The sequence below is a fragment of the Anabas testudineus genome, chromosome 14, assembly GCF_900324465.2.
Source record: "Anabas testudineus chromosome 14, fAnaTes1.2, whole genome shotgun sequence".
Taxonomy (NCBI): Eukaryota; Metazoa; Chordata; class Actinopteri; order Anabantiformes; family Anabantidae; genus Anabas; species Anabas testudineus.
The window spans coordinates 19,527,389-19,554,879 of record NC_046623.1 but is presented as its reverse complement, the minus strand read 5'-3'; the positions used below and the strand labels follow the sequence as shown (position 1 = coordinate 19,554,879).

General features: G+C 43.1%; 1 protein-coding gene across 3 annotated transcripts; it reads right to left on the bottom strand.

Moving 5' to 3' along the window:
• Positions 1 to 1,692: 1,692 nt before the first annotated feature.
• Positions 1,693 to 23,774, bottom strand: LOC113169593 (proline-rich protein 7). 3 transcript variants are annotated; one of them, XR_003299568.1, is made up of 4 exons: positions 23,546 to 23,774; positions 16,480 to 18,151; positions 4,011 to 5,528; positions 1,693 to 3,917 (listed from the first exon to the last, which is right to left on the bottom strand). XR_003299568.1 is itself a non-coding variant. In XM_026371141.1 (3 exons), the coding sequence occupies exons 2-3, from the start codon at positions 16,820 to 16,822 to the stop codon at positions 4,933 to 4,935; spliced, it is 939 nt and encodes a 312-aa protein (XP_026226926.1). In that variant the 5' UTR covers positions 16,823 to 18,151; positions 23,546 to 23,774; the 3' UTR covers positions 1,693 to 4,932. The 3 variants fall into 3 exon arrangements, 1 of the variants encoding a protein (XP_026226926.1); XR_003299569.1 differs by having other exon boundaries at positions 4,128 to 5,528; XM_026371141.1 differs by having other exon boundaries at positions 1,693 to 5,528.
• Positions 23,775 to 27,491: the final 3,717 nt, after the last annotated feature.

The following is a 27,491-nucleotide window of genomic DNA, read 5'->3' as shown; positions in this document are numbered from 1 at the left end:
GGGGTTAGGTGTTAGGAGGGTTGGGGTTAGGTGTTAGGAGGGTTAGGTTTGGGAAAGTTAGTAGTAAGTTATCTCAGAACATGTTCACAGAAAAAAAAAACACAAAAGTGGATTCCATGAAACACTGCACTGTCAGCATGTGACAGAGATTTTATCAAAATTGATCAAACCCTAAACCTCAGTTATCAAAAAGACAATAGTTTATAAAGGTTTCAGTAAATTCTGCTGCACTGTGGAAAACCAGGATGCAGGTGCAGGATTACTTCATTGCTCAACAACGTCAAATATGTTTCCACAAGCAGAGAAAATTTTTCTTAGTCTGAGTGAATTATGTTTTATGTTGTTGCTGCTATTGTTGTAGGTTTTTACCTATTCACTAAGTTGCTGAGACAGATCACTGAGCCTATCACCTGTTAAGTTCCTACTATCAGCTTTCTACCTTAAGCTAATTTTTATGAATGGCGTACATGTTCCAGAAAATGATTTTCAGGACAAAGCAGTGTTCATTCTTTCTTTGTTAACATAAGGTTTGTTGTGTAAACGCAACATTTCCTGTTCACCTGTTCACCAGCTCTGCTGTTTTGCTGTTTGTTCACCTGAGACACATAGTTTACATCACCTTCAAACTTCCTCCCCCATCTGTTACATTACGTCTAAGACAAATACTACAACTCAAGAACAACCACATGCCCCAAGAATAACTTTTTCTGTCACCATTAAACCATGTACAACTTAGAACACATCTACATGTGTCACATCACCCCCAAACCAAATCAGTTTTTCTTTCCTGTCGTGTACATGTAAAACCTTTCCTCATTACCACCTACAAGAGAAACCTTTCACCGTCAGCTGCTAAAATCAAATTTTATATTTCTTCCTGTCACCCCTGAAAACAAGCACTTCTGTCTTCTCACCACAAAAAGAAACATTTTCTACCACCAGTCCCTCCGAGAATAACTCATTCCTGTCAGCCCCTAAAGAAGTTCTTTCTTTTTTAATTCATTTTCTGCCTCCTTTTCTTATTAACATAATATTGTATTATATTGCATTATAATATAATATTGCTTCCTCTTTAATTGTGGGTAAACAGCTTGACTGCCAGAAAAAAATCCAGAGGAGGAAAGCGTCATCAATTGTAACAACAGGGGAGTTTGTTGTCACCACACTAATGTATAGGTAAAAATATTTCTCTCTGGCCAACAGCGGCTCAGTTAAGGTGGAAGCTAAAAGTTGTTATTAAAAGGACCCTGTTCAGCCTTTTTCTTCCTTCACACAGACTAACAGAAAAGATCCAGAAACCACAGTACAGGAGTTACCGTTTCATTTAGAGGCAGCTCCACTGAGTCCATTCCAACTAGTTCAAGAATGTGACATTAACTCACACAGACAAGAACAGCGACTAAATCTCCAAGAGACAGGTTTACTCTCCGTATACAATCCCACAGAATGTTAAAGGTACTGTCACATCCAATAAACTTTAACCTCGTTGAATTTCAAACTAATTGAAGAGTTGAAATGAAATGAAAGAGGATTTTTACTTTATGCCTCACATCTTGATGTGAGTGGATTTCGCATGTTCAGTTTTGGAAGCACAGATTTCAAGTTTTAAAAAAAGCGGTGGAAACTTGTTGGGTCAAACCCAGCAGTTGGCAGGTTTCTCTTTAAGCCTGTAAATGTACAAAAAGAAAACACTGCAGAATTACAGGTATTTATTAAAGGTACAGGATACGTGATTTACATCGTAGTGCTGAGCTGTTGCCGTGGCGATGTATTGGGGGGGTTGGGCTAATGTTCTCTCACACGTAAACAAGGCTGAGCATGTTGCCAGGCAACGTATACTTTACTTTCAGAGGTGCACCTGAGCCTTGACATTAGAGAAGTGAGTCAAGATAGGACAAAGTCTCAGCAGTGTGTTCGTCAGTGTCTCAACCTTTCCCCTGTCAGGGACTGTACAAGGAGACGTGCATTAAGATGTTTAAATGAGAAAAAAGCTAACACTAACCACGCCATGGATTTAAATCACATCAGGAACTCTCAGACTGATGTTCAGGAGAAACTGGGAAGTGTTGGTTCAAATGTGTATTCGCTGCACTCCTACAACTGTCACGACAAATGTCTCTGACAAAAATTACTAATTTGAAAGTAAAATGCCTGTTGTGCTGCTCCTCTGCATCACAAAGGAATAAAGACGTGGCACACACAGTATGAGCAGCAAAGACGCATTTGTGTGTTAACAAACCAGTTGGAAAAGTAGAATTTAAACCGTCAGTGTGCACAGTTACAGGAGGTCACATAGTCCTAAGAAAAGTACCACACAGAAAAGGGGAGTGTGTCGTTAGTTGGACACAAAAAGCTGTAAGTTTGTAATGAGTCACTTTTTGTGATTCATCTACTTGGGCTCAGTTTGCTGATGGTCACTTTAACACCTCCAAACTGTGCTGGCTCCATGATCAAACCACAGTGACTCTGTTTCTATTTCTACACCTGTTGGACACAGTCAGCGTAACGTGTGGGCTGTTTACAGTAACCTTTCACAGAGCAGGGCTGATATACAGTAATATACTGGATATAACTCGTATTACATCAGAACATCATAACTTGCTGCAGTAGTAATTGGCTTCATGTATATTTCTAAATTCAACCGTTTATGTTGGACGTTTCCGTAAAGTCACTGCCATCAAAGTCACGTGCATCTAATTATAAAACAGCCTGCCGCGTGTTCCATATATCAATATACAAATCAGCATGAACAATGAAACGCGTGGACATGTCAAATGAGTCAGGATCTTCCTGGGTCCAGCACAGTCTCTTTCTCTCTCTTTATGTAACCTCACAGAATGAATCATTATCATCAAGGTGCTCGTCTTTGTGGTGAAATGCCCTTTTTGAAACTGAGATGCTCATATTCAGTTGCATTTCTCAGTTTCCCTGAGGCCAAGAAATATTTCTCTGAAGGTGTTCACATGTGATGTTTGATCATCTACATTACAAATCATCAGCCTAGAGACATGAGTGTAGTCACGTAATACAAAATAAGATACAGAATAAGATGACTGACAGCAGACTGACATCTTGCAGCTTTGGATGCATGTTAAATAAGCAGGAAGATTAGTTGTATGCAGTGTTGAGAACTGATGAAGGACTGTGGTCCAAGTCCAGCAAAGCATTATGTTAGATTGTAACATGCAGAGATTTCCCCTTTTCACCAACTTGAGGTTTGTCCACGCCTCTCAATCCAGGATCTCACCCAAAAAGCACTTTTTAGGTGGGATTTAACTTTCACAGTTTCCCAAAAGTACAAGCTGGCGGTTTGTAATATTGTCATTAAGCATGTTGTTCATGCTCCACTCAGTCTTAAGGTGTGTGCCGTTTCCAGGCGGTTAAAGATTAGGCCTTAAGCCACAAACGGGAAATTCTGTTGGGATCTACAACTCCACAGACTAGAGAACTCTGAAACTCCAGAACTTCATCACCCCAGACAAAAAAAGTCAGAAATAAAACTGCAGCTCGGGCTACAACAGCTAAACTGCTGTAGAACTGCAGTGACTCTGACAATTTAGAACCTTAGAACTTCATAATTGTAGAACCCAGAAGACCTCTACAAAGTCAGTCGTACAACTCCACAGCTCTAGAAATCTTTTTCAACTGACTACTAACAGCAGAAAAATGTCAGCCTTTAATCAACCATCTGATTTTTCATTAACAGATTTAGTCAGTTACCGCACCAAGAATCTCCCACCGCCAAACAGCTTTTAATAAAAAACCCAGATCGAATATTGCTACACAATTTGAACCCTTCCTGAGCCATATTAGTGATGTAGCAGTGTGTTTTGGTACTTAGAGAATTGTCTTGTGAACATGATTCCTCCTCACTTCCATCACCTCCCCTCTGTCTCCACGTCGGGCAGAAGCAGCACCTACAATAAAGGCAGATCCACCTTCACACAGTGCTGTGTTTGTGACACCAATAAAACAGCATTAGTATAGCACTGTGTGCCTTTAATACATACATTAGAAGACGCCTTTCAGGGGAAGATGTTTTCAATTTTATTTAAAGATAAGAGGCATCTGTCACAAAGCTTCAAAAAATGATAGTAAATCTGTAGGTGAAAAATGAGGTTTCTCACAATAATGTTATCCTGTGACCAGCGAGAGGCCCCAACTTCCAGGTTGGTTAAAGACAACGGTATGTTACAAAATGCAGATTGTTGTACTTTATTTAGCATCATTTTGGCTGTCATGGTGTAAACTGGCCTCTGTGCTCCGGTCCCATCGACGGTGACCACATGTTCCCATTTTAATACTCACAGTCTTTGGGAAGAGGCAAACTGTAAACAGTCTACAAAAATCAGAGCAGCTAAAAGAGGAGAGGTCGTCGTGGGTAACAGACCGTTCCCGGGCGCCATGGCAACAGCACACTGGTACAATAGGTTGCACCGCCGCAGTAAGAGGAGAGAGGGGGCTCGACAGAATGAGAGGGCGACAGTGTTTGTGGATGAAAGGTATGGAAACGGCTGATGCTCGTTTGTTGCTCTTCCTCCATCTGCTCAATCGTTCTTTGCTCTCCTCCTCTGTTGTTCAAAAGAACCTTGACTCAATTAGCTTCTTCATGACACCAGGATACCTCGGTGACTCAACAGTACTGAGTGTAATTTCCTCTTGTTCCCACACACGGAGATGAAAGCCACAGTCCCAGCAGGGTAAGTGGCACCCTTCGCCCACAGAGCAGCACGAGGAAACTGAACTCTGACGCCCGTGCAGCACTTTGACCGTCTTTTAGCTCTTTAGGGAATTAAAACCCTGCTTCTGGCAGTGGCTAGAAGCACTAAGCAGCAGAGGAGGTATAGAGACAGAAAGTCTGTCTTTAAAGATCTCCTCCTGAAAGCTCTTCAGGGATGGACCAACTTACAGGTTGGCAAAAAGCATTTAGGCTTAGACAGCAGTGCTGCGACCCAGCAGTGGGAAAGCTGTTGGTAGGCCACAGCTGGGCTCCAGTCCCCTCAGTCCATGGACCCCCTGAAGCCCCTGTAAGCCCCCTTGAAATCCCTGTATCCCTCCTTGCAGGCCCTGTATGCCCTCTTGGAGTTCCTGTATTCCACCTCGCAGCTCAAGTCCATTATGGTGAGTCCTGGGCTCCTGGCGGGGCATGGTAGCCATCGCAGCAGCAGCCTGAAAGGAGCGTGCAGAATGGAGGGAGCGAGCACCCGGTGGGGTGACGTTGTGGTTCAGGTCCATGTTGGACAAGAGGTGACCCAGCGAGTCCCAGCGCTGGGATGAAGGCAGGCGTATCAGAGAGGAGTAACCTCGATCAGGAAACACAGTCACCGCAGGAGGTTTGCTAGTCTCGGATGTGAACACCGGAGCAGGATCCTGGTGTTCCCTGTGAGGCGGCAGCACTCCTCGAAGCGGGGCAGGCTTCAGGTAAGTGCCCCCTCGTGGGTCAGCCAAGACCTCGCTGTAGGGTGGAGGAGGATCCTCCATCAGGACTGCCTCCTCATAGCAGGGTGGTTTCCCAAAGACATCAGAGTCTGAAAAAAGAAAATGAGAATTAACCAACTGAACAGTATCACAGCTGTGAATAGGTTCTATCAACAGAGTCTAGAAAACTCTGACATCATCCCATGACTCGTAATGGGCAAATGAAACCTCCCAGTGTTTCACAGAGCGTCACCTAACAGTCAGGGTCACAAGCCAAAGACTGTAACTAACAACTGCCTGCTGGGACACGTGACCCCGTGTAGAAAGCACATCAACCCATCTGAACCCATTTCTTACCATCTCTCTGTTTTTCTCACACACACTGAAATCTCCTTTATCAAACTTCATTTCAGGCTTTGTTGTTTTCCATTTTGCTGCCTGTCCGAAGACTCCATCCTTTCCAGCAGAGGACCTGCACTGCAGCATGTTAATATACATCAACACTATTTTTATTCCTGTTTATGAAAATTAGATGTTAAACAGGAAACCTAGGTCATTGAAATGTCATATCACCTGGTTTGAATGTGTGTTAAATGCTTCTGTGTATCCTTAGCATGTACTTTATCTGCTCCTTGCTAACAAACCAAAAATCGAAAGCTTCTTATCGATGTAAAAATCAGGTGAGACTGCAATGATGCTAAACAATCTGTTTCCTGCCTATTGTGTGCTGCAGGCAGCAGGCAGCAGTCAATGTGGGACTGATTTCAGACACGTATGCTTTGTCCATAAAGTCGACCCTTTGACACGTACTCCAGAGCCGTGTTGTTGTGAATCTAAACAAAAATTAGTTAAAAACACAGGACGGCTGTCATCAAGACCAAAAGCTGCTCTGACAATTCAGTCTGATGCCGTCAGTCAAATTATATTTACTGATTGTATGTACTTCTTCTGAGCTTCTTCTGTTTACAGCCTCACCTGTTGTCAGCTAATGAAACTGGTCACACCTGCTGCTATTTCCACTGAAGGACAGACCAGCAGTGGTCTGAGCAGTTCTCAGTTCAGTGTCCATTTGCAACTTGATTTTATCAGAAACACCTGCAGCTGTTACGGTGGGTCATCAATTAGGGTCAAGCTCTGCAATGTTGTTGAGGTCATTTCTTTCTTTTCTTCAAACATACAACTGAGGGTAACACAGCTAAAAGATGAAATGTTTCTTTGTAGAAGTGCATCATGTCAGTAGCTGGACACAAATTCTAGTTTGACGCTGACATTAAAAGAAAAGTAACAAGTCAATTAATTAGTTGTGCGGCAGCAAAACTAAGAGAAAAACATCTCTTGTAAAACTCCTGCAGTCTTTCTAACATATCCTCCATCGGCTCTGACGGAAGCCTGTGGGAATAATTTAAGACTGCAGAGTCAATTTATCAAAGTATTGTCAGTATAAAGAAAAAGATGATAAAGCCCCCATAGGCCATCATTCTTAAAGCGGTTTCTGGAACAACTGAAGGCAGAGTCTATCTCAGGCTGATGAATCTACACAGGTTCTGATCAATATCTTGCAACCTCTCTTCCTGCTTTCAGAAATTTCACTGGGCCTGAAATATTGACAGTAACCCATCCAGTCAGGTTCCTGCACGGGCTCTGTTTAGAGAGAAAAGAAGCCTGAAATGAAACTTTTTTCAAATGAGCATCTGAGCTCAAGTCCTGATGCTGTGTGTGGATGTGGCCACAATAAATCTCATTTTCTCTGCAAGTGAGTAAAAGTTATTCGTACTTTTTGAAATGTTCCAGTTACTCTGACAACAGGGGAAATGGAAAAATACTAGTTTCCCTGCTGTGCTTCTTACGTTTTCTCAGCTTGCAATTTAAAATTACATAGAGAGAATTTACACTCAATGGAAATTCTACTTCTGTGACCATAATCAGTCCTGGCAGAGAAATGAATGGTTAGAACGACATGAAGGGGATCAACTGCACAAAACGTGAAAGAAGTGAGCATGTGCAACAAGACACATTTGTATTGTTTAGAAGAAGCCATCAAATAATTAACTTCAGTAAAAGTAGCAGCAACACAGTGGAGAAATACTCTGCTACAAGTCCTGCATTCATTATGTTACTTAGGTAAAGGTAGGAAAGTGTAGGCCTGCAGTTTCTAATAAAATAAAAAATAAACATATGAAGACATATGAAGAGTAGTGCTTTCAGAAGTTTTTTCAGTCACTATTACAATTCATAACTCACATGAATCAAAGCTGACACCTGAATGACATTCTTACACACCTATCCTTACAGTGAAGCGGAAAATCTTGACTTGACTCCAAAAACCTGTATGTGTTCCATTACTTATGACTCCTCGGCCTGAACCTTACTGTCATGAACACCAACAGCTGTTCGTTGGACTGCTCCCATGGATCTGATGTATTTCTGGACTCTTGGCCAGGGTCCAGCACACACCTCCAGGATCAGTCAGTCATTGTGTGGCAGCTCTGTGCTAACTCCTCTATCGATCTCTCTGCTGTAAACAACACAAGCAGCTGCCAGGACGACTTTAAAGAAACAAATGGGACTGATGTTCCCACAGGAGGGTTGTGCTCTTTCTCGTGTCTTCTCGCTCTAATCTCGTCCAACTTCTTCTGATCTGATGTCACTTTATCTCCACCTTCTCTCATCTCAGCTGTGTCGTCTAATCCTGATCTTATATCTCATGACCTCATCTTCTCTTATTTTACCTCATGTCTAATCTCATTCCTCTGCCTACATAATGTTTCTCCAGTTTCATCTCATCTCTCATTCCTTTCTTCTCCTTCCCTTTCTCCCATTCCCACACTTTCATCGTGTCATCCTCGTCATACCATCGCGCAACAATTTAATTTTAACAGCAGAAACCAATCCTTGTCTGGTTCAGAACTCTGCAGCTGCAGAGGAGGAATCATCACTCACTGGTCTGAAATGCTCCCAGTGTGAACATCCTGTGTGGGTCACAACTTTGAAGTAAAAGCCTGTCAGAGTGGCATTCGCTGCCTGTGTGGGACGACAGCTGAGTGATGCATGAAGTCCGCTTTCCAAATTCGAATGTTTTTACTATCTGCTTTCACAGTTTCACATGTCAGAAAGCAAGTTTCCTTCTCTGTAGCATCCACCATCTTGCAAACAATATTGGATTGAATCATATCTCTGATGTCAGAAACGGCAAACAACCAATTATACCGCTAAAATGTTTTCATGACTGTCTTGTTCTGACTACTAGTGAATCAACCTCCGAGGAGGAGGAGGTCCCAGTCAGATGAGCTGTAGCGATGAAGTAAGAATGGAAGTTCCACACCTGATCTTGTTAACAATCCTTAGGACTGTCATCATTCAGTACAGTAAGATGAATTGACGTCATTTCAACGATAAAACATTCCCAAAACTAAGGTGGAAAAAACATAACTGCTAAACATTGGCATGATATTTCACTGTGAGTTCATGGCACCACTGTACCTACATAAACTGTACTAGTACTGCTGTAAACTGGTATTCTCATGAGACAAGTTAACATGAACTTCACTGAACTCAGACGCTGCTGATGTTCTGCCAGCCTCTTATTGCTGCTATCCTCAGGTTCTGCTTGTTTCTTGGATTTTTGCCTCATGTCCAATATTTACTCTGCTTTTAGCTAAGGTTTGGCCCCCATCCCAGGAGAAAAATATCTGGTTCTTTAGCTGCCACTTACTAACTCAGACTTTTTATTTGGTGTTGGGCAGCTGTTGGTTGATCAGAGCTAAACCAAACCAAAGAGGCTAAAAACCTTCTTCAAAGCTGCAGAATTCTACTTCTTCCTGAAATACAGTATGTGGGGTTTTTTCTAAATCCACCATTTCAGATGTTTTTACAGTTTAAATTCTGAAACTCAATTATATTTAGCACACTTGAAATGTACACTGCACGTCCAAAAATAAGTCCCCACCTGGATTTAACTAAGCAAATAGGTAAGAACCTCCTTTTGGATAATTACTGCATGGATGATTAAGTTTCAGCTGCCAGCAAGTTATTGAACCCAAACTGATGCAGTGAGTAGCTTCTCAATTCTGAAGACACATCCTGTGGTCGAAAAGATGTTTATCTGTTTCAGAAAGGTCAAATTATTGGAATGAATCAAAGAAAACATCTAAGGAGATTGATGAAACTACTAAAACTGGGTTAAGAACTGTCCAATGGAAGAAGGTCATGTGGTCTGATGAGTCCAGATTGACCCTGTTCCAGAGTGATGGAGCATCAGGGTAAGAAGAGAGAAGTGATGCATCCATCATGTCTAGTGTCTACTGTACAAGTCTGTGGGGGCAGTGCTATGATCTGGGGTTGCTGCAGTTGGTCAGGTCCAGGTTCAGCAACGTTATGAGTCCAAAGAATGAGGTCAGCTGACTACCTGAATATACTGAGGGACCAGGTTATTAATCAGTGGACTTTTTCTTTCCTGATGACACAGAGATATTCTGAGACGACAATGACAGGATTCATCAGGCTCAAACTGTACAAGACTTTAACCCCATTGAGAATCTTTGGGATGTGCTGGAGAAGACTTTGAGCAGCGTCTGACTCTCCATCATCAAAACAAGATCTTAGTGAAAAATTAATGCAACTCCGGACAGAAATAAATGTTGTGATATTGCAGAAGCTGATTGAAATGATGCCACAGTGAATACGTGATGTAATCAAAGCTAAAGGCAACAGAATATAAGAGTGTGTGATTTGAACTTTCATGTGTTCCCAGCAGGAAGCTTTTAAGTTTGGATTCATTGATTTTTAACCAGTAGAAAGTAGAAAGTTCACAGTCATTACAGATTCACAGCGCATAAATCTCCAACCGTCTCCTACAAATTCTAGTTTCTATACTATACTAAACTAAACCACAAAGGAATTCAATTACAGAAAATACTGTTTTCTATGAACATATTGACGATATGATTAAAATATAAAAATAGCTACTTTATATGAATAAAATCTTCCTATTACCCCTAAGAAACACCACAGTCATTCTGTTGTTGCCTTCTGTAAACCTTGCCACGTGACCCTAGTGACTCAGGTCTGACCAGGACTGGTGCACATGAATCATGTCTCCCCTTCGTTTGCAACCTGGGCCTAACCCTTAAAGTAAAAAAATTAAAAAAAATAAACCCACTCACTGTTTTAATCACACCCTTGATCTTATTCTGACATACGGTGTGGAAGTTGATCAGTTAATAGTTTTTCCCCAAAACCCTCTTTTATCTGACCATTTCTTAATTACATTTGAATTTACAGTACCAGACTTTACTAAACCTACAGATAAGATTCACTACAGTAGATGTTTATGTGAAAATGCTGTTGACAAATTTAAGGAACTGATTCCATCTTTTATTTCAGAGCCATGTACCAACACAGAGGAAGGCAGTTATTTCAATGTTACTCCAGCACAAGTGGACTATCTTGTTAATAGTACTGGTGCTTCACTCGGAACAATACTTGATACTGTTGCTCCTCTGAAAAAGAAGCTAGTGAGTCAGAGGAAGTTAGTTCCATGGTACAATTCACAAATCCGTAGCTTAAAGCAGAAATCACGTAAGCTGGAAAGGAGGTGGCGTTCCACCAATTTAGATGAATATTGCCTAGCCTGGAAAGATAGTTTAATAATATATAAAAAAAGCCCTGCGTAAAGCTAGAACTTCATATTACTCCTCATTAATAGAGGCAAATAAGAACAACCCTAGGTTTCTTTTCAGCACTGTAGCCAGGCTGACAAAGAGTCATAGCTCGGTTGACCCTAGTATTCCGTCAACTCTCAGCAGCAATGACTTCATGAATTTCTTTACAAATAAAATCATAACTATTAGAGAAAAAATTGATCAGATCCTCCCTGCATATAGCATGGATTGTACAACAACTCTAGATCCACGCTCGTACTTAGACTGCTTCCTCCCTGTAGATCATTCTGAATTAATTTCAGTAATTAATTCCTCTAAACCATCAACATGTCTCTTAGATCCCATCCCGACTAGACTCCTCAAGGATGTCTTACCTTTGATCAGCACGTCCATATTAGATCAGATCAATCTGTCTTTACAAATAGGCTACGTACCACAGGCTTTTAAGGTTTCTGTAGTCAAGCCCCTACTCAAAAAGCCTACTCTGGACTCAGGGGTCTTAGCGAATTATAGACCAATATCCAATCTGCCCTTTATCTCTAAAATCCTTGAAAAGATAGTTTCTAAGCAATTGTACGACCACCTGCGTAGCAATAACTTGTATGAAGATTTCCAGTCAGGATTTAGAGTACATCATAGTACAGAAACAGCACTGGTAAAGGTCACTAATGATCTTCTACTAGCATCAGACAATGGACTACTCTCTATACTCGTCATGTTAGATCTTAGTGCTGCATTCGACACTATAGATCACAACATTTTATTACACAGACTGGAACATGTCATTGGAATCAAAGGAACAGCACTAGAGTGGTTTAAATCGTATCTATCGGATAGATAGGAGGCAGACACCCTCTCTACATTTAAGACTACACTTAAAACTTTCCTTTTTTATAAAGCTTATAGTTAGAGATGGATCAGGTGACTCTGAACCATCTCTTAGTTCTGCTGATATAGGTTATTCTGCTGGGGGACCTCCACTGATAAACTGAGCTCCTCTCCTCTCTCCTTTCTCCTGTATCAATGCAAATGCCACCATTGCATGTCATTAACTTTGTGTCTTCTCTCTCTTTTAGTTGTGTTTCCTCCTCTCTGTCTCCCTCTCTCTGTACTTTTTTTGTATCCTCGGCCTGGAGCTGTACATCTCCAGAATCCAGTTCATCTGCCCAATGTTCTTGATGCTTGTTGTTGTCTTTATTGCCTGCTGTTCTTTTCTCTCTTCTCTTTCAACTCACCCCAACCGGTCAAGGCAGATGGCCGCCCACTATGAGCCTGGTTCTGCTGGAGGTTTCTTCCTCTAAAGGGAGTTTTTCCTCTCCACTGTTGCCTAAAGCTTGCTCAAATGGGATTGTTGGGTTTTCTCTATAATTTTTTGTATAAATATTTTCTGTAAGGTCTTAAACCTTACACTGTAAAGTGCCTTGAGATAACTTCTGTTGTAAATTGGCGCTATACAAATAAAATTGAATTGAATTAAATTGAATTAAATGTAAACCCATCTTTCATCACTCCCATATTTTCTTCCTAGTAATGAATTAATGATAAACGAGAACCTATAATATGAGGCAGCCAGATCTCTTTCCAGGTAGATCCCTATGTTGTACTCTATAGGTGAGGGGAAAAATGTCATCGTACAGTATCAGTATCATGTGGTTACAGTAGATTATCTGTTTGCTGTGCAAATGCACACCGTTCTCCACTAAATCTAGAGACACATGTATCAGTCCTGCTGCTCTGTGACAGTGATTTAATAAGGTTGCATAACAGGCACTACATTCTACATTTGTTTGGTGAGTAGGAGACAGGCTCTGAAAGCTGCTGTCGATGTTCAAGTGTGTGACATCTCCACGAAGCCAAATCAGACACACCTGAGCTTCTGTAGGGTGTGACGTGGTTGTGTGGAGTTGTCGCAGAGAACAATGTTGGGCACCTTTTACTGACGGATAAATATGTAATTCCATGGACAATGACATACGGCTTCTTGCACCTATACTGCTACAGGCCGTCCTGCTCAATCATACTCTCTCTGTCAGTTTAATTGGTCTAAAGTTGTCCTATAAGGAAAAACAGGGTATGACAGTCCTGCACTCTGTATGTCCAACAAATGTTTGGTTTGGCCCAGTTACTAAAAGCATCTCTTTAAAAGAGACGCAGTTTTCTGTCCTCCACCATCTTATTCAGTGTGTAGGTTTTTTCACCATGGCAGCAGTTGGATTGTGGTTTGATTGCACGGCCCTAACAAACCATTATCAGGAGGAAGCCAGGAGGCTCCCCCCTGTCGGCTGATTCTACACTCTCCCCCAAGTTGCCTCTTTCTGCTCATCTTTCTTCTTTAGTTTATCCCAGCCGTGTTGTTGCTCGCTCTGTCTCTGCTCGGCCTCCACAGTCACTGCCTACGCCTCAGCAGCAGCTGTCACTATGATGCCCCGCAGGGGGAACGCTACCCAGCAGGCAAAGACATGGAGGCTGGGTATTGGAGACTAAAAAAAATCTGACATACAGTGAGGGAAAAAATTATTTGAACCCCAGCTGATTTTGTAAGTTTGCCCACTAACAAAGAAATGATCAGTCTATAATTTCAATGGTAGGTGTATTTGAACAGTGAGACACAACAATGACAAAAAAAATCCAGAAAAATGCGTTTCAAAAAGAGTTATAAATTAATTTGCATTTCCACGAAGGAAAGAAGTATTTGATCCCTTCGAAAAATGTGCTTTAGTACTTGGTGGCAAAACCTTTGTTGGCAATCACAGAGGTCAGCCGTTTCTTGTAGTTGGCCACAAGGTTTGCACACATCTCAGGGGGGATTTTGGCCCACTCCTCTTTGCAGATCCTCTCCAATGTTTGGCAACTCGAACCTTAAGCTCCCTCCACAGATTTTCTATGGGATTAAGGTCTGGAGACTGACTAGGCCACTCCATGACCTTAATATGCTTCTTCTTGAGCCAGTGATTTGTTGCCTTAGCCGTGTGTTTTGGATCATTGTCATGCTGGAGTACCCAACGACCCTTTTCAATGCCCTGACTGAGGGAAGGAGGTTCTCACCCAACATTTGACGGTACATGGCCCCATCCATCCTCCCTTTGATGCGGTGCAATTGTCCTGTCCCCTTGGCAGAAAAACACCCCCAAAGCATAATGTTTCCACCTCCATATTTGACAGTGGGGATGGTGTTTTTGGAGTCATAGGCAGCCTTCCTCCTCCTCCAAACACAGCGAGTTGAGTTGATGCCAAAGAGCTCGATTTTGGTCTTATCTGACCACAACACTTTCACCCAGTCTTCCTCTGAATCAGTCAGATGTTCAGTGGCAAACTTCAAACGGGCCTGTAGATGGGCTTTCTTGAGCAGGGGGACCTTGCGGGCACAGCAGGATTTCAGTCCTTCACGGCGTAGTGTGTTACCAACTGTTTTTTTGGTGACTATGGTCCCAGCTGCCTTGAGATCATTGACAAGTTCCTCCCGAGTGGTTCTTGGCTGATTCCTCACCGTTCTCATTATCATTGAAACTCCACGAGGTGAGATCTTGCATGGAGCTCCAGACCAAGGGAGATTGGCAGTTAATTTATGTTTCTTCCATTTGCGAATAATTGCACCAACTGTTGTCACCTTCTCACCCAGCTGCTTGGCAATGGTCTTGTAGCCCATTCCAGCCTTGTGTAGGTCCACAATCTTGTCCCTGACATCCTTGGAAAGCTCTTTGGTCTTGGCCATGGTGAAGAGTTTGGAATCTGGATTGATTGATTGCTTCTGTGGACAGGTCTCTTTTATACAGGTAACGAGCTGAGAGGGCTGCCAATGTCAGCTCGTTACCTGTATAACATCCAACTGGGAGCTAGAGATCTTGCTGACAGATAGGGGAACAAATACTTATTTCCTTCATGGAAATGCAAATTAATTTATAACTCTTTTTGAAACGCATTTTTCTGGATTTTTTTTGTCATTGTCTCTCACTATTCAAATAAACCTACCATTGAAATTATAGCCTGATCATTTCTTTGTTAGTGGGCAAACTTACAAAATCAGCTGGGGTTCAAATAATTTTTTCCCTCACTGTAGAGTGTAATGTAATCTTCCTCCTTTCCCCTGCTTTTCTGTTTGCAGCCAAATGTTCTTCAGTTTTTTACTAAGATTAAGAAACAAAACAACAGCAAAAAAACATGTTCTGCTCGAGAGAAGACCTGCACTGAGTTTGCTATCGGTCTGAAGGTTTGATGGAGCAGCTGGTAACACCGTCGGTAAGACACTGAAGTAGTCAAGACCAGATATGACCAGAGCCTGAACAACAAGTCGTGTTGTAAAGTCTGAAAGATAGGCTCTGATCTTTGTGATGTCAAAAAGGGAAAATCTGCGTGATGTGAAGAAAGAGGAGATGTGGTTGGTAAAGCTCAGCTGATTCCCCCCCAGGTTTCAGGCAGACTTAGTGGGAACCTTATGTTGATGCTGATGTCGGTTTCGAAGGTCCAGCTGGAAAGACGAGAGTGTCTGTCTAGGAGAAGTTGAGCTGAAGATGCCTCTCTCTCATCCAAGCAGTTATGCCGTCGATGCATGTGGAGATGCGTAGACAAACACTGGAGTCACAGTGGAGTCATCCGATGGAAAAGGCAGGAAGAGCTATGTGTCGTCAGCATAGCAATGATACAAAAAGCCTAAGCAACTGGATAATGGAAGCTAGGGATGTAGTATAGATGGAAAAGAGTAGAGGACCAAAAACCGAGCACTGCAGCACTCCAGTAGAGAGGCAGTGAGTTAGAAACCTGCCCCTGACAAGATACCTTGAAGGTACATCCAGACAAGTAGGACACAAATCAGAAAGTGTAGAAAAGAGGATCTGGTGGTTGACTGTGTCTACTCAAGTAGAATTAAATTGAAGCAGGAATGGTTGACATCAAGAAAGTCATTCCTGGAAAGGAAGTCAGTAAGTTGAAGATGGTAGTGCAGTGGCTACATGTGGTGGTAAAAAAATTGTGTCATTATTATCACAGTGGATAAGTATGTAAAAATCCTTCTGTAGTCCATAACTTCAAGGACATCGAAGCAGATATTACTCTGTCTACAGATCATGTTAATGTGTGTTGTGCTTTTGTGTGTACAGTGCAAATTAACCACTGAAATTTGGCACTTTGGGAATGAGAGAGCTCCCACCCTAATCAACAGGGCCTAATTAGCAGAACACAGCAAATAAATATCTCATCTGTAAAATACAATAGGAGTATAGGATATTTGAGAGTACAAGTTCTGTCAGAAACTTTTCACTATCAGCTAAACACTGATTTACAGCTGATCACTGAATCCACAGAAACCTTGAACAAACTCTCTCACCTAATCTCATTTTGACCTGTGAAGGAGGGAAAATCTCCATAAAATCGCTCGGTAGAAAAATAAATGAATTCTTTACGCTACCTGGCACGCTGACCCAGGTCGCTTGTGGCATGGGATGAGGAACCTGAAGAGGAACTGGAGGTGGGAGGGATTGTGGAGGGCAGAACTGAGGTGGCTCCCTGGGCAGCTGTGGAGGTGGTGGTGGGGGCGGAGGTGGAGGAGGCGGGAATCCTGCTGGTTGACAGTTGAGCGGCTCCATTTCTACACTTCGCAGACATTGCTCCCTGAGCCTTTCCTCGCGGCGGCGCTTTAGCCTGCGCTGCAGAAAGCTGCAGAAACAGCACAGCATGACGACCAGGGCCCAGACCAACCAGAAGCCGGCGAAACAGGCCAGGAAGGTGTAGGTGCCCTGTGACATCACCATGGCGGTAACGGGACGGCCAGTGAGCTCCTCCCGAGGCCGGAAGAGGTGGTTTCAGGTGGGCAGGATGGGGTGTACGCTGCTGTCCTGTATACACTGTGGATCTTGGTGAGTTCTTTCTCCAGGTGCATTTATTACATTCACTGATAAAATACTGTTATGGCTCTACGCTGGGCTGTAATCCAAGGTGGCGACTACTACAGTGATAAGTGGTGATAATGGCAGGCACACAGAGCTTCGCTCAGTGACGACGGCCGCTTCAGCTGCTTGATTTGAATACTGATGAATTGAAGTCAGTTCAAGTTGTGATTTAATGATTCATAATTATGAACCTGTTTCTTAATACTTCAAAAATTTAAACATTTCAAATGCTTTACTTTGTGGAGATGCTTGAAAAAACAGTATTGACCTTCTTAATAAGGCTTGAAGAGAAAGAAAGTTAAATTAAAAACTGTTCAATAATGTAAAATTCAGCTGGAAACAACCATCACGTCTGCAGATACAGCATTTTTTAATGATGGTCTGGATGTCAATAAAAAAAGCTCCTTCCTCGCTAAAGTGTGCAATCATATGCATTAGCTTTCTTATTTAATACAATCTCTTTTTTTCCTAGGAAAACCATGCTTAAAAGACCTGAATGCCAAAAGTTAGTTGTGCTGCTGCTTCCAAGGCAACTATGCCTTGTGATTTTAACCAGTTTGTCCAACTGTGCCAACAGCAGGAACGGGAAGTAAAAAAGAGGAGTTCAGTCTAAACGGTCTGTAAAGAAGGAATATTAACAGCAGTGAATATGTTCAAAGAATCTTTGTGCTAGGTAAATTTATGACTCAAAGCTACTCAAGCATAATTAAAAAAATCTACTTTGTGTTTCCAAACGTTCAGCTTCACTGCAGCTGGAAAAGTTCCTTGTCTAGATGGAAATGTGTCTGAACCCCAGGATGAACACAATTCACTGTAACTCCACAGGTCTACAGGCAGACTCAGCAGCAAACATCCATTTCACTTCTCCTAGAGGCTCCAGCAGACTCCCTTTAATACCCGACTCTGTCAGTTTCTCTCAAAGGGTGACGGCTGGAATCATTTTCCTCTTTTCTGATAATAAAACTGCGATGGCATCATTGGGTTTCTGAGGCAGAACCTTGGTCCAACAAGAGAAGAGATTAAAAGCAAGTTGTTCTGTGGGTCAAATAAAAACCTCAGAGGTGATGCTGGACCCGTTCATCTGAACAAAGTGAAACAGCTTTTCTCTTTCGGACTGCAGGGTGTCGGAGTCAGGGGACCGCCTACACCACCAGGATGCCAGAGTCTTCCCTCTCAGATCCCAGCGGTACTCTGCCTCACACACACAAAAAAAGAGAAAAGGCTATCATCAGTGATTATCAGAGGACATTTTCCACACAGTGAGAAGTCAGAGCAGTGAAAACAAAGCAAAGGCCACGTGGGTACAACTCTCAGCTGTTCAGGCAGCATTAGCACCTTCAGTTTCACACTTCACAGAGCAGAGAAAATATTCAATGATCAAGTGAATTTACATTTTTTTATTTATGAAAAGCAATGATTTGTCCATTCCCTTCAGCACTGATGCTGTACTCACCAGAGGCAGAGGATTATTCGTGGGTAGAAACGCCAAAGCTATGACGAAGATCAATGACCAAGTCCAGCCTTTCTGTATATATGTATATGACACGAGCAGGATAAACTCACACGAACTAAAATAAAAAAAAAAGACTCAAGCCAAAGTCGAGTTTTTGAAGCTACATTCCTGAAAGTTATATTGGACTGCCTGCTGCCTACATAGCATGTAATCACCCATATGAGGATGGGTTGAGTCTGTTGAGTCTGGTTCCTCTCGAGGTTTCTTCCTGTTGCCTTCTCAGGGAGTTTTACCTTGCCACCGTTGCCCTCGGCTTGCTCATCAGGGACAATCTCATTTCATGATTCATACACATTCACTGTTCATGTACTGTACTTTGGTTGTGTAAAGCTGCTTTGTGACAATGTCAATTGTAAAAAGCGCTCTACAAATAAAATTGAATTGAATTGAATTGAATTGAAAGTGCTGATGCTGATGTCGGTTTCGAAGGTCCAGCTGGAAAGACGAGAATGTCTGTCTTGGAGAAGTTGAACTGAAGATGCCTGTCCAAAAGGGGTGTTTTTGAATATATTGATGACTCTGGAGCCAGACTCACTAATACGATGTTACATTATCAACTGGAACTCATTGTCCTCCAAGGTTTGAACCTTTGGGTACATGTTAAATATTTCTGTACCGTGGATGAAACAAAAGTCTAAACCATCTTTCAACTGTCTGTATTTGTTACATTAACACATTTGAGGAGCTTTCAAGTTGTCTCTCAGTATTTTTCAGCCTAAATCAACATTTAGCCTTAATAGCGAGAGCATGACGTATGTAAGAGTGCAGATTCTCCGGCCTCGCTCATAAATATTTAGAAAAGTAATAACTCTGTAGATTTATCACACAACACTCAGGTGACTTTGAAATACCTTAGGATAAGGCGATGCTTTTATTTGGCTAGGTGGCACTGTGTTGTCATTCTGAAGCAGAGTAAGCAGGAGAAGGCAAAGAGCGTGAGGTTCCTTAAGTAACCATGACCTGGACGACTGAGAATCTCCAGTAGTTATTTAACACTGGAATACACTCGGTAATTTCCTCAGGCAAAGACATGCTGTTCCCTTCTTATGCTTCAACAAGCCAGCACACTTCTATTCCTGATCAGCATTAACTGGTTCAGGAGGAACATCTGGATAGAAGAAAACAGAGCACACGAATAACGCGTTGTAACAAGGACAAACTAATTGTAGTGTTGTTGATTAGTCCGTCCAGTTTGGTGGGATGTCTGCAGTTTGATTAGCGCACGGTGTCTGCAAAACCTTTGCTGGATCAAAACAGAGTTTGCAAAACAATTACAGGTATTTCTCACTGGAGTGACAAATATGTACTTCACAGCAATGATGCAGAGACGCCTATGGACATTAGTTTAGTTCAATCAAAGTTCCAGTAAAATCAGACCAGAGTCGGCAGAGAAAACGGAAGCATTGAACCAAACAGAAATCCACTCCTGACATCCAGTGGTAATATCCAAACACAAAGCAGATAAACACCGTAGCTGACACATTCTTCTTCTATTTGTATTTATTTGTTGTTATCGTTAAACTGTGTGGTTTCCTTTCAAATCCACAGTTTCTCCTGTTTTCTGATTCAACAATCTTCTGCTGTTTGTCAGTTACATGCAAACAAAAATGGTTTTTGTATGAACCACTTCAGGTCTGTGTTTTTACTTGTACAATAATGATTCAGTTCCCGTTCAGATAAACTTAGGCTTCGGAGGAGAAGGGTCCACCTGTGGCAAATTGAGATGATTACGCAAACTAGGCACACACCTGCGTATTTAATGCACAGAAAAGACCACGAAGTCTAGGAAACTGGCTTGATTCATGTGAGGGACATGAGGCATGAGGCATGAGGCATGAGGCATGAGGCATGAGGCACGAGGAATGAGGCATGAGGCATGAGGCATGAGGCATGAGGCACGAGGTACGAGGTACAAGGTACAAATTGAAATGTGAAGGGACCAGAATGTTGTAGGTTGTACTTACAGCCAATGGCCGGTCAAGCATGACTGAAAACACACTCATGCAGAAGAGCCTCCCTCCCGTCTATTAGGGAATCTCCTCTGAAACTGTGATGTTTGGTTGGGATGGTTTTCCAGAAGAAGCTACTGTTGGCAGTGTTTCAGCAACAGTGTCTATTAACAAGTTTACAGTTTAGTGAGCTACAGCTAGTTTAGGTGTTTGCAGGATGCATTTACTAGCAGCTACTGATCATGAATAATGTAGGCAGTGACTTGACATATTACCAAGTGTTATTAGAGAGCTGATGCGGTCATTTCACATTTTATTTCACAGGCAGCCGGGGTTAATGTGCTCACGCTTCCTTCTGACAGGAAGCAAATCAAAGCCTTAAATCAACAGAAGGGCTGCTTGTAACCGACTGCGACACCGTGTCTTGTCCTATTTTTCACTGCATGTATCATAAAATACGTAAAATCCTAATAAGGCTTTAAGTAGACCATCAAACAGTCACTAGCACGGCTGAGAGCTGAGCAACCAGATACTCTGGTGAGGTGGAAATGTGCGTCACAGGCTGTTGTTTTATACTTAAACTGCCTGTTTGCAGGCCCCTCGCTCTCTCAGCTACAACCAAAATAAAAGTGGGAATTATGTTGTTACCAAACACTGCCAAGAGTGTCAGTGTAATATTTCATCCCTTCCTCTGTGAACACTGCCTGAGGCAATTACCCTCACTTTGAAACACTCTTAACAGTCCTGACTCATCAACTGAACCGAAAACGACAACATGACATCTTCAGCGATTTGAAATCGACGCCTACTGGGAGTGTTCTCTTGTTTCTGAAGTGCACACTTACATTTATAGTGCATTGATGTCATGTTCTTATGTCTTTCTTTGTTTTTTCACCTTTAAAAATCCCACTAATGTGATATGTAATGAATCAGCAGAGGGAGTTTGTGAGGTCACACGGCTGCTGAGCACCGGTGTGGAACAGAGCTTCTGTTTACTCCCTACACCTCCGAGCCAGTCGTCAAAAGAAGCGCTCAGCGACCTTCACCCACCAATGTACAGTGTACACACACACACACACACTATTTTTACCCCTCTTTTATTTTTGTCTTGTGGACTACAGTCTGAAATCCTGTCGATCTCGTGCTGGACACAGGACAAAAGAAAGATTTAGCTTAAAATCTAAAACTGCCTGATTCAACATTTAAAGGCCACTTTATCGTAGAGTGTGTTCTGAAGGGAAAAGTTCATCTGTAGAGAGCATGAACTCACTAACTCACTAACTAACTGTGCATTACTTTCAACTTAACACCTTCACTGTTTATTAAAATGCAATAAATCCAATATATTCTATTGTTATTTTGCTGCAGTTGACGTCATTAATCCCACCACAAAGATTTCAGAACACTAAATGTTAAAATCTCAGTTGTACACGTTTCAGGAAAGGTCCACTCAGCAGTTGATCAAGTCCAGTTTATATAAAAAAACAGGCTGATCTCTTTATTCAGCAGATCTGTCAGCACGTTTCAGAGCACAAACCCGACGTGATCACTGGACCCGCATATGGTTGGTGTTGGATAAAAAGAACCAGATTGTAACGGGTACCAAGGGATTTCTCCTGCAGGTGTTCTTGCATTCTTCAGTGCGATTAATAAAGGTCACTGACATGCACGGTACAAAGGAGCCAAACTGAAACAGTGGCTGTAGCTGGGGCCTGATTCAGGAGATTGTGGCTTGCACAGATCTGATCTTTGCTTAACAAATGTGTTCATGCTTGGAAACTGTGTGTAGGTACAGTACTAACGAGGTGAGCACGGGGATCTGATGACTCAAAGGTTCTCATCATGATGTGAAGCAAGTTCTTGGCCGTGAAATGGTAGAAAAGCTACGAACACCAGGAAGAATAAACGTTCTGGAAACAAATGTGTAAGGAGTGAAATTAGGGATCCCCCCAAAACGTACAGACAAGGCCGAGGACTCGTTCTTCTTCTTCGTGACCAGTATTCTTGACAGTGGTTAGTGCAGGGACTGGGAGGTTTGTTCTCCCTGTGTCTATGTGGGTTTCCTGCAGGTTCTCTAGTTTCCTCCCACAGTCCGAAGGTGGAAAGACGACTCTAAACTGCACGTTGATTAATGTTGTTTGTTTGTTTGCGTGTGTCATGTGTTGCATGTGACTGACTGGTGACCTCACCCAGACTCAGCTGGGATTGGTTCCAGGACACTGGTTTTTGTGAAAACCAGATGACCTCTAGTGGCTGCAGCAGTTTCAACAGGAGCAAAAGTCACGGACAGACCGTGGGGAGGAGGCTGGGTTTGGATCTGTGGGCCTCGCTCCTGCCCTAAACCCAAATAATACCTCTAATACCTGACACAGCGGACCTCGCAGCCGTCTCAGATCTTTGTTTGACAGTGATATGTGGAGTAGAACCCAACGAACAACGTGCACTGAAATAACAAAGCTAATGTCAGAGACTGTGCTACAGGGCCAAACACCACCCCAACGGTTCTGTTCCTAACTAAACCACGTAAACCTGGTTCTGGTTCTGGAGGTTCTGCCACACAAACAAAACCTCTTGCCCCCACTTTGCTGCCCCATGTAAGTCTTTCTAGATCTCCACTGACAAATTAGGTCTAAAAAAATCTTCATCACTTTGTTTTCATATTTCAGATAAAAAGTCCTGGAACTGGAACCGGTCTGGAACTGGAACCGGTCTTACCGTGTGCAAGACTGGATTCCCCACAGATAAAGTCATTAAGTCTCTGCCCCCCCTACATCCTACATGACCTCTCAAATTAAAGAGCGGCCAGTGCTGAGCAGAGGTCTGTAGTTTCAAACCCTCGACGTCTCTGTTCCACAGCGCAGCCTGAGGGTCCTGCCTACATTACGCAAGCTCTCAGACGCACTGCTGTTTTCACGAATGCCTCTTGAAGGATTGTTCTTCTGACACTGGGCTTCTTGGAGAGACGAACAGCAGCAGGAAGCCCGTAAATGAATATTTTAAACCCGAGGCGCGGACATGGTGAGATAAGGTGACAGCGCAGGTAATAAAACCCTCAACAACATTCTGGTCGCTGTGGTTTTTCCACAGGTCCCTGTTTGAATGTCATATCAGGATGGAACTCACCTCTGATGACGCACCAGACTCACTGCGCTCCGTTCAAGTTTGATCCACTTTAAAAAAACTGAATCCAAAACGTGGGGGTAAAAACGCTTGTCCTCCCCCCTCTGTGCAGCCCGGTGGCCGCCGGCTCCGGGCAGATTACCCCTCGGTACGGGAAAGCAGCTCCTCGGCTCTCTCTCCTCTCTCTCCTCTCTCTCCTCTGTCTCTCTCTCGTCCCTGGAGCTGCGTGTCGTGTTTTGGACGTTGAGGCAAATAAAAAGAGGTTTATCGCTTCACCTTGACAGCGTGGCTCCTCCTCTCACTCCCCCGCTCTGTCCTCTCCTTCATTCAGTCCCTCCCTTCCTCTGTCATCGCTGGAGGAGCAGAAGGAGCAGTTCGTGACACTCAGCCTGTCTGTCTGTCTGTCTGGATGATGAGAATACAAATCAAGCTGCCAGCAGGGTTTTCCGAGGACGCACGGTTTTGGCAAAGGAGGAGAGACTCGGTGGAGGGTGTGGAGATGGAGGTCAAGGTGTAAAACATTAGGAAAACAAATGATTGAGTGTAGATTGGACACGGTGGTTGGTGCTGTTGGGTTTTTTAAGCTGCTCCAGTGCTGAAACCGGGAAATGAGTCGTCGTTATGTCTTTGGAGCTGTGGGGAAAACCCAACTGACACCAGCACTGGACTCTGAAGATCTGATCTCCGTCAGCCAGTGGTAGCACAGAACCGTGCTCAGAAAACCAGTTAGTGGTAGGTTTGGCTGTGGGCTGGCGCTAGAAAAGGAGCTGTTGGATAAATCGCAATGAACCAACACCAGCAGGTGTCATGACCCCAAATCACCACAGACTGTATAAACCTCCCACTGGACTTTGGTTTCTGTGCTTTGCCACCCCTCCTCCTGACCCTGGGGCTCTGATATCCAAACGAAACGCAGATTTACTTTCAACTGAAACAAGCACCGGTCTAATTCAGTTTTTCTCTTAGGCCCAGATAAGAAGCTGGAGTCGCTGGATACCAGGACTACCACAGTTGGTGGCTCTTGATGCACAGACTCCAGTCCACTTCTAGAGAAACTCTCCCAAAACCTTCTTAACTTGTCTGTGTTGCTTGTGCACGTTTCCATTCCAGTCAACTTTCAATGACTCTGCTTGGATACAGAACTGTGCAAACAACCAACCCAGGGAGCTGGAGCCAGTCCCATCGGGCACTGGGTGGGAGTCAGGGCTCTTATAGCACTTGTTATCAATCAACTAGTGACCCCGGACTCATTCGGGGTCCTGGAACTGGCCCAGGTCAGTTTACAAAACCTGCACCTCCTGCATATTAAATATTGCTGCTATATACCTTCTACCTTCGAGGTGAACGTCTGTGTGTTGTTTCACCTATAGTCTCTTCAAGTGCAGGTTGAAAACTCTGAGTCGTCATTCAGTCCAGAGATACACTGATGGCTCCAGGTTAGAGTCCATTCTTACACTCGTCTCCGACTGGTCCATCAGTGAAAATAAAACATGAGTCATACGTGTTATCTGAGAGAACGACGGTGGTTTCAGCTCGGGAGCTGAGCTCAGTCCACCTGCAGCTGATTTGACTGACAAACAGCGAAGCTTCGTCATTAGACTGAATTCAAATCATGGTGAGCAGCTGAGTGAACCTCGGTGAACGGCATAAAGTGTGTGTGTGTGTGTGTGTGTGTGTGTGTGTGTGTGTGTGTGTGTGTGTCCAGACAATCATGGTGTTTTTTCCCTGGAAAGCTTCAAGCTATGAAAAATAAAAGCTCCTACTCCAACACGCTGGATGTTGATTAAAGCCATTTCTCTTCTTTTTGACTTACATGCTGCCAACACACAACTCCTGCCGTGTCACAGAGAGACGACACAGAGACTAAAGAGTGGGGATTACAAATCTCTAAGAAGATTCTACCTCCGTGCAACTGGCTATTACAACTCATCCCTGTTTGGGAAGTGTCATTTACACTGGCAAGAAAAAGGAAGTGAACTTTTTTCCAGTTGGTCTCGAAATGTGATCTGATCTTCACCAAAGTCCCAAACATCAACAGACACTATATTTCTAACGTGCTGATGGTTGACGTCTCTACTAAACACACACGTTACACATGGAATGAAGCGTGATGCATGATTAAAAAATTAGCCCCAGCTAAATAATTAGCATGTTAAAACAGCTTCCGACGTCCGCAGAGGCCGGGACCGACATCATAGTAGCTTGTGACCAATCCAGTCTCCAAACGCATCCCAAAGGGCAAACGGTGGATCAAGGCGACGAGATCTCCAGCCAGAAGTTGGGCATCAGGACGAGTCAGACAGGTCCAGAGGGCAAAGGGTGGAATGACGTGTAGCTCGACAGAGAGACAGAAGAGGGAAAAGAGAGAGGGAGAGGGAAAGAGAGAGAAGAGGAGAGATTGCAGTTAGTTGTATTCACAGTCAGATAAAGTTTGAGGTGAATGTATATTTAGTGTAGTGCAGCAGGGACTCCGGCAGGACTAATTATGACAGCCTAACTAAAAGGGTGGGTTCAGAAGAAAACACGGACATGAGGGCGCACTGGGATGTAGAGCAACCAAACACTTCACCATCAACAAACCCGAGTGATCAGTGAGAGTTGGGAAGACAGCATCTAAACATACCAGTTCACCATAATGCTCTACGTCCATGAGTCCTTCCCAGATCTATTTACAAAATGCTTGACTAAATAAATAGGTTTTCAGCCTAGACTTAAACACTGAGACTGTGTCTGAGTCCCGAACGCTATTTGGAAGGCTATTCCATAACTTTGGGGCTTTGTAAGAAAAAGCTCTGCCCCCAGCTGTAGTTTTTAGGATACGAGGTACTGACAGGCAGCCAGCATCCTTTGAGCGAAGTAGGCGTGGTGGATCATAAGACACTAGCAGTTCACTTAGATAATGCGGCGCAAGACCATTTAATGCTTTAAATGTCAAAAGTAGTATTTTAAAATCAATGCGAAATTTCACGGGGAGCCAATGAAGTGTAGATAAGATAGGCGTGATGTGATCGTATCTTCTGGTTCGAGTGAGGACTCTCGCTGCTGCATTCTGAACTAACTGAAGCTTGTTTATGCACCTGGTTGAACAGCCAGACAGTAAGGCATTACAGTAGTCCAACCTAGAGGTGATGAAAGCATGGACTAATTTTTCTGCATCATTTAGTGACAAAATATTCCTTATCTTGGCAATATTTCTGAGGTGAAAGAAAGCTGTCCTGGTGACATTATCTACATGAGCTTCAAATGAAAGACTGGAATCTAGAATCACACCAAGGTCTTTGACTGTTGCACTAGATGTAACGGAAAGGCCATCTAGAGTTACGGTGTGGTCTAACATCTTGCTTCTAGCTGCAGATGATCCTATAACTAGTACTTCTGTCTTATCAGGATTTAGCAGAAGGAAGTTAATTAGCATCCAGTCTCGTATATCCTTTACACATTGCTCAACTTTATTAAGCAGTTTGATCTCATCTGGTTTTGATGAAACATATAACTGTGTGTCGTCAGCATAACAATGAAAGTTAATACCATGTTTACGGATAATGTTGCCCAGAGGAAGCATGTAGAGGGAAAAAAGCAGGGGGCCTAAAACTGAACCCTGTGGAACACCAAACTCCACTGGAGAGCATGTGGAGTAATCGCCATTTAGATCTACATACTGATAACGATCAGTCAAATAGGACCTAAGCCAGGAGAGGGCCGTTCCCCTAATTCCAACAACATTTTCTAGTCTGTGAAGGAGAATACTATGGTCAATGGTGTCGAAAGCTGCACTGAGATCGAGGAGCACAAGCATAGAGACACTACCCTGATCAGAGGCCAATAGGAGGTCATTTACTACTTTAACAAGTGCCGTCTCTGTGCTGTGATGAGGCCTAAATCCTGACCTAACCTATGTAGATCAGGTTTCTTGATTAGCGGTTTAATAACTGCTAATTTAAAACACTTT

Coding starts and splice junctions, on each gene's coding strand:
- LOC113169593 (XM_026371141.1), bottom strand. CDS start 16,822: ATGGTGATGTCACAGGGCACCTACACCTTCCTGGCCTGTTTCGCCGGC. Junction 5,529..16,479: donor GACCTGGGTCAGCGTGCCAG/GTAGCGTAAAGA, acceptor TTCTTTTTTCAG/ACTCTGATGTCTTTGGGAAA.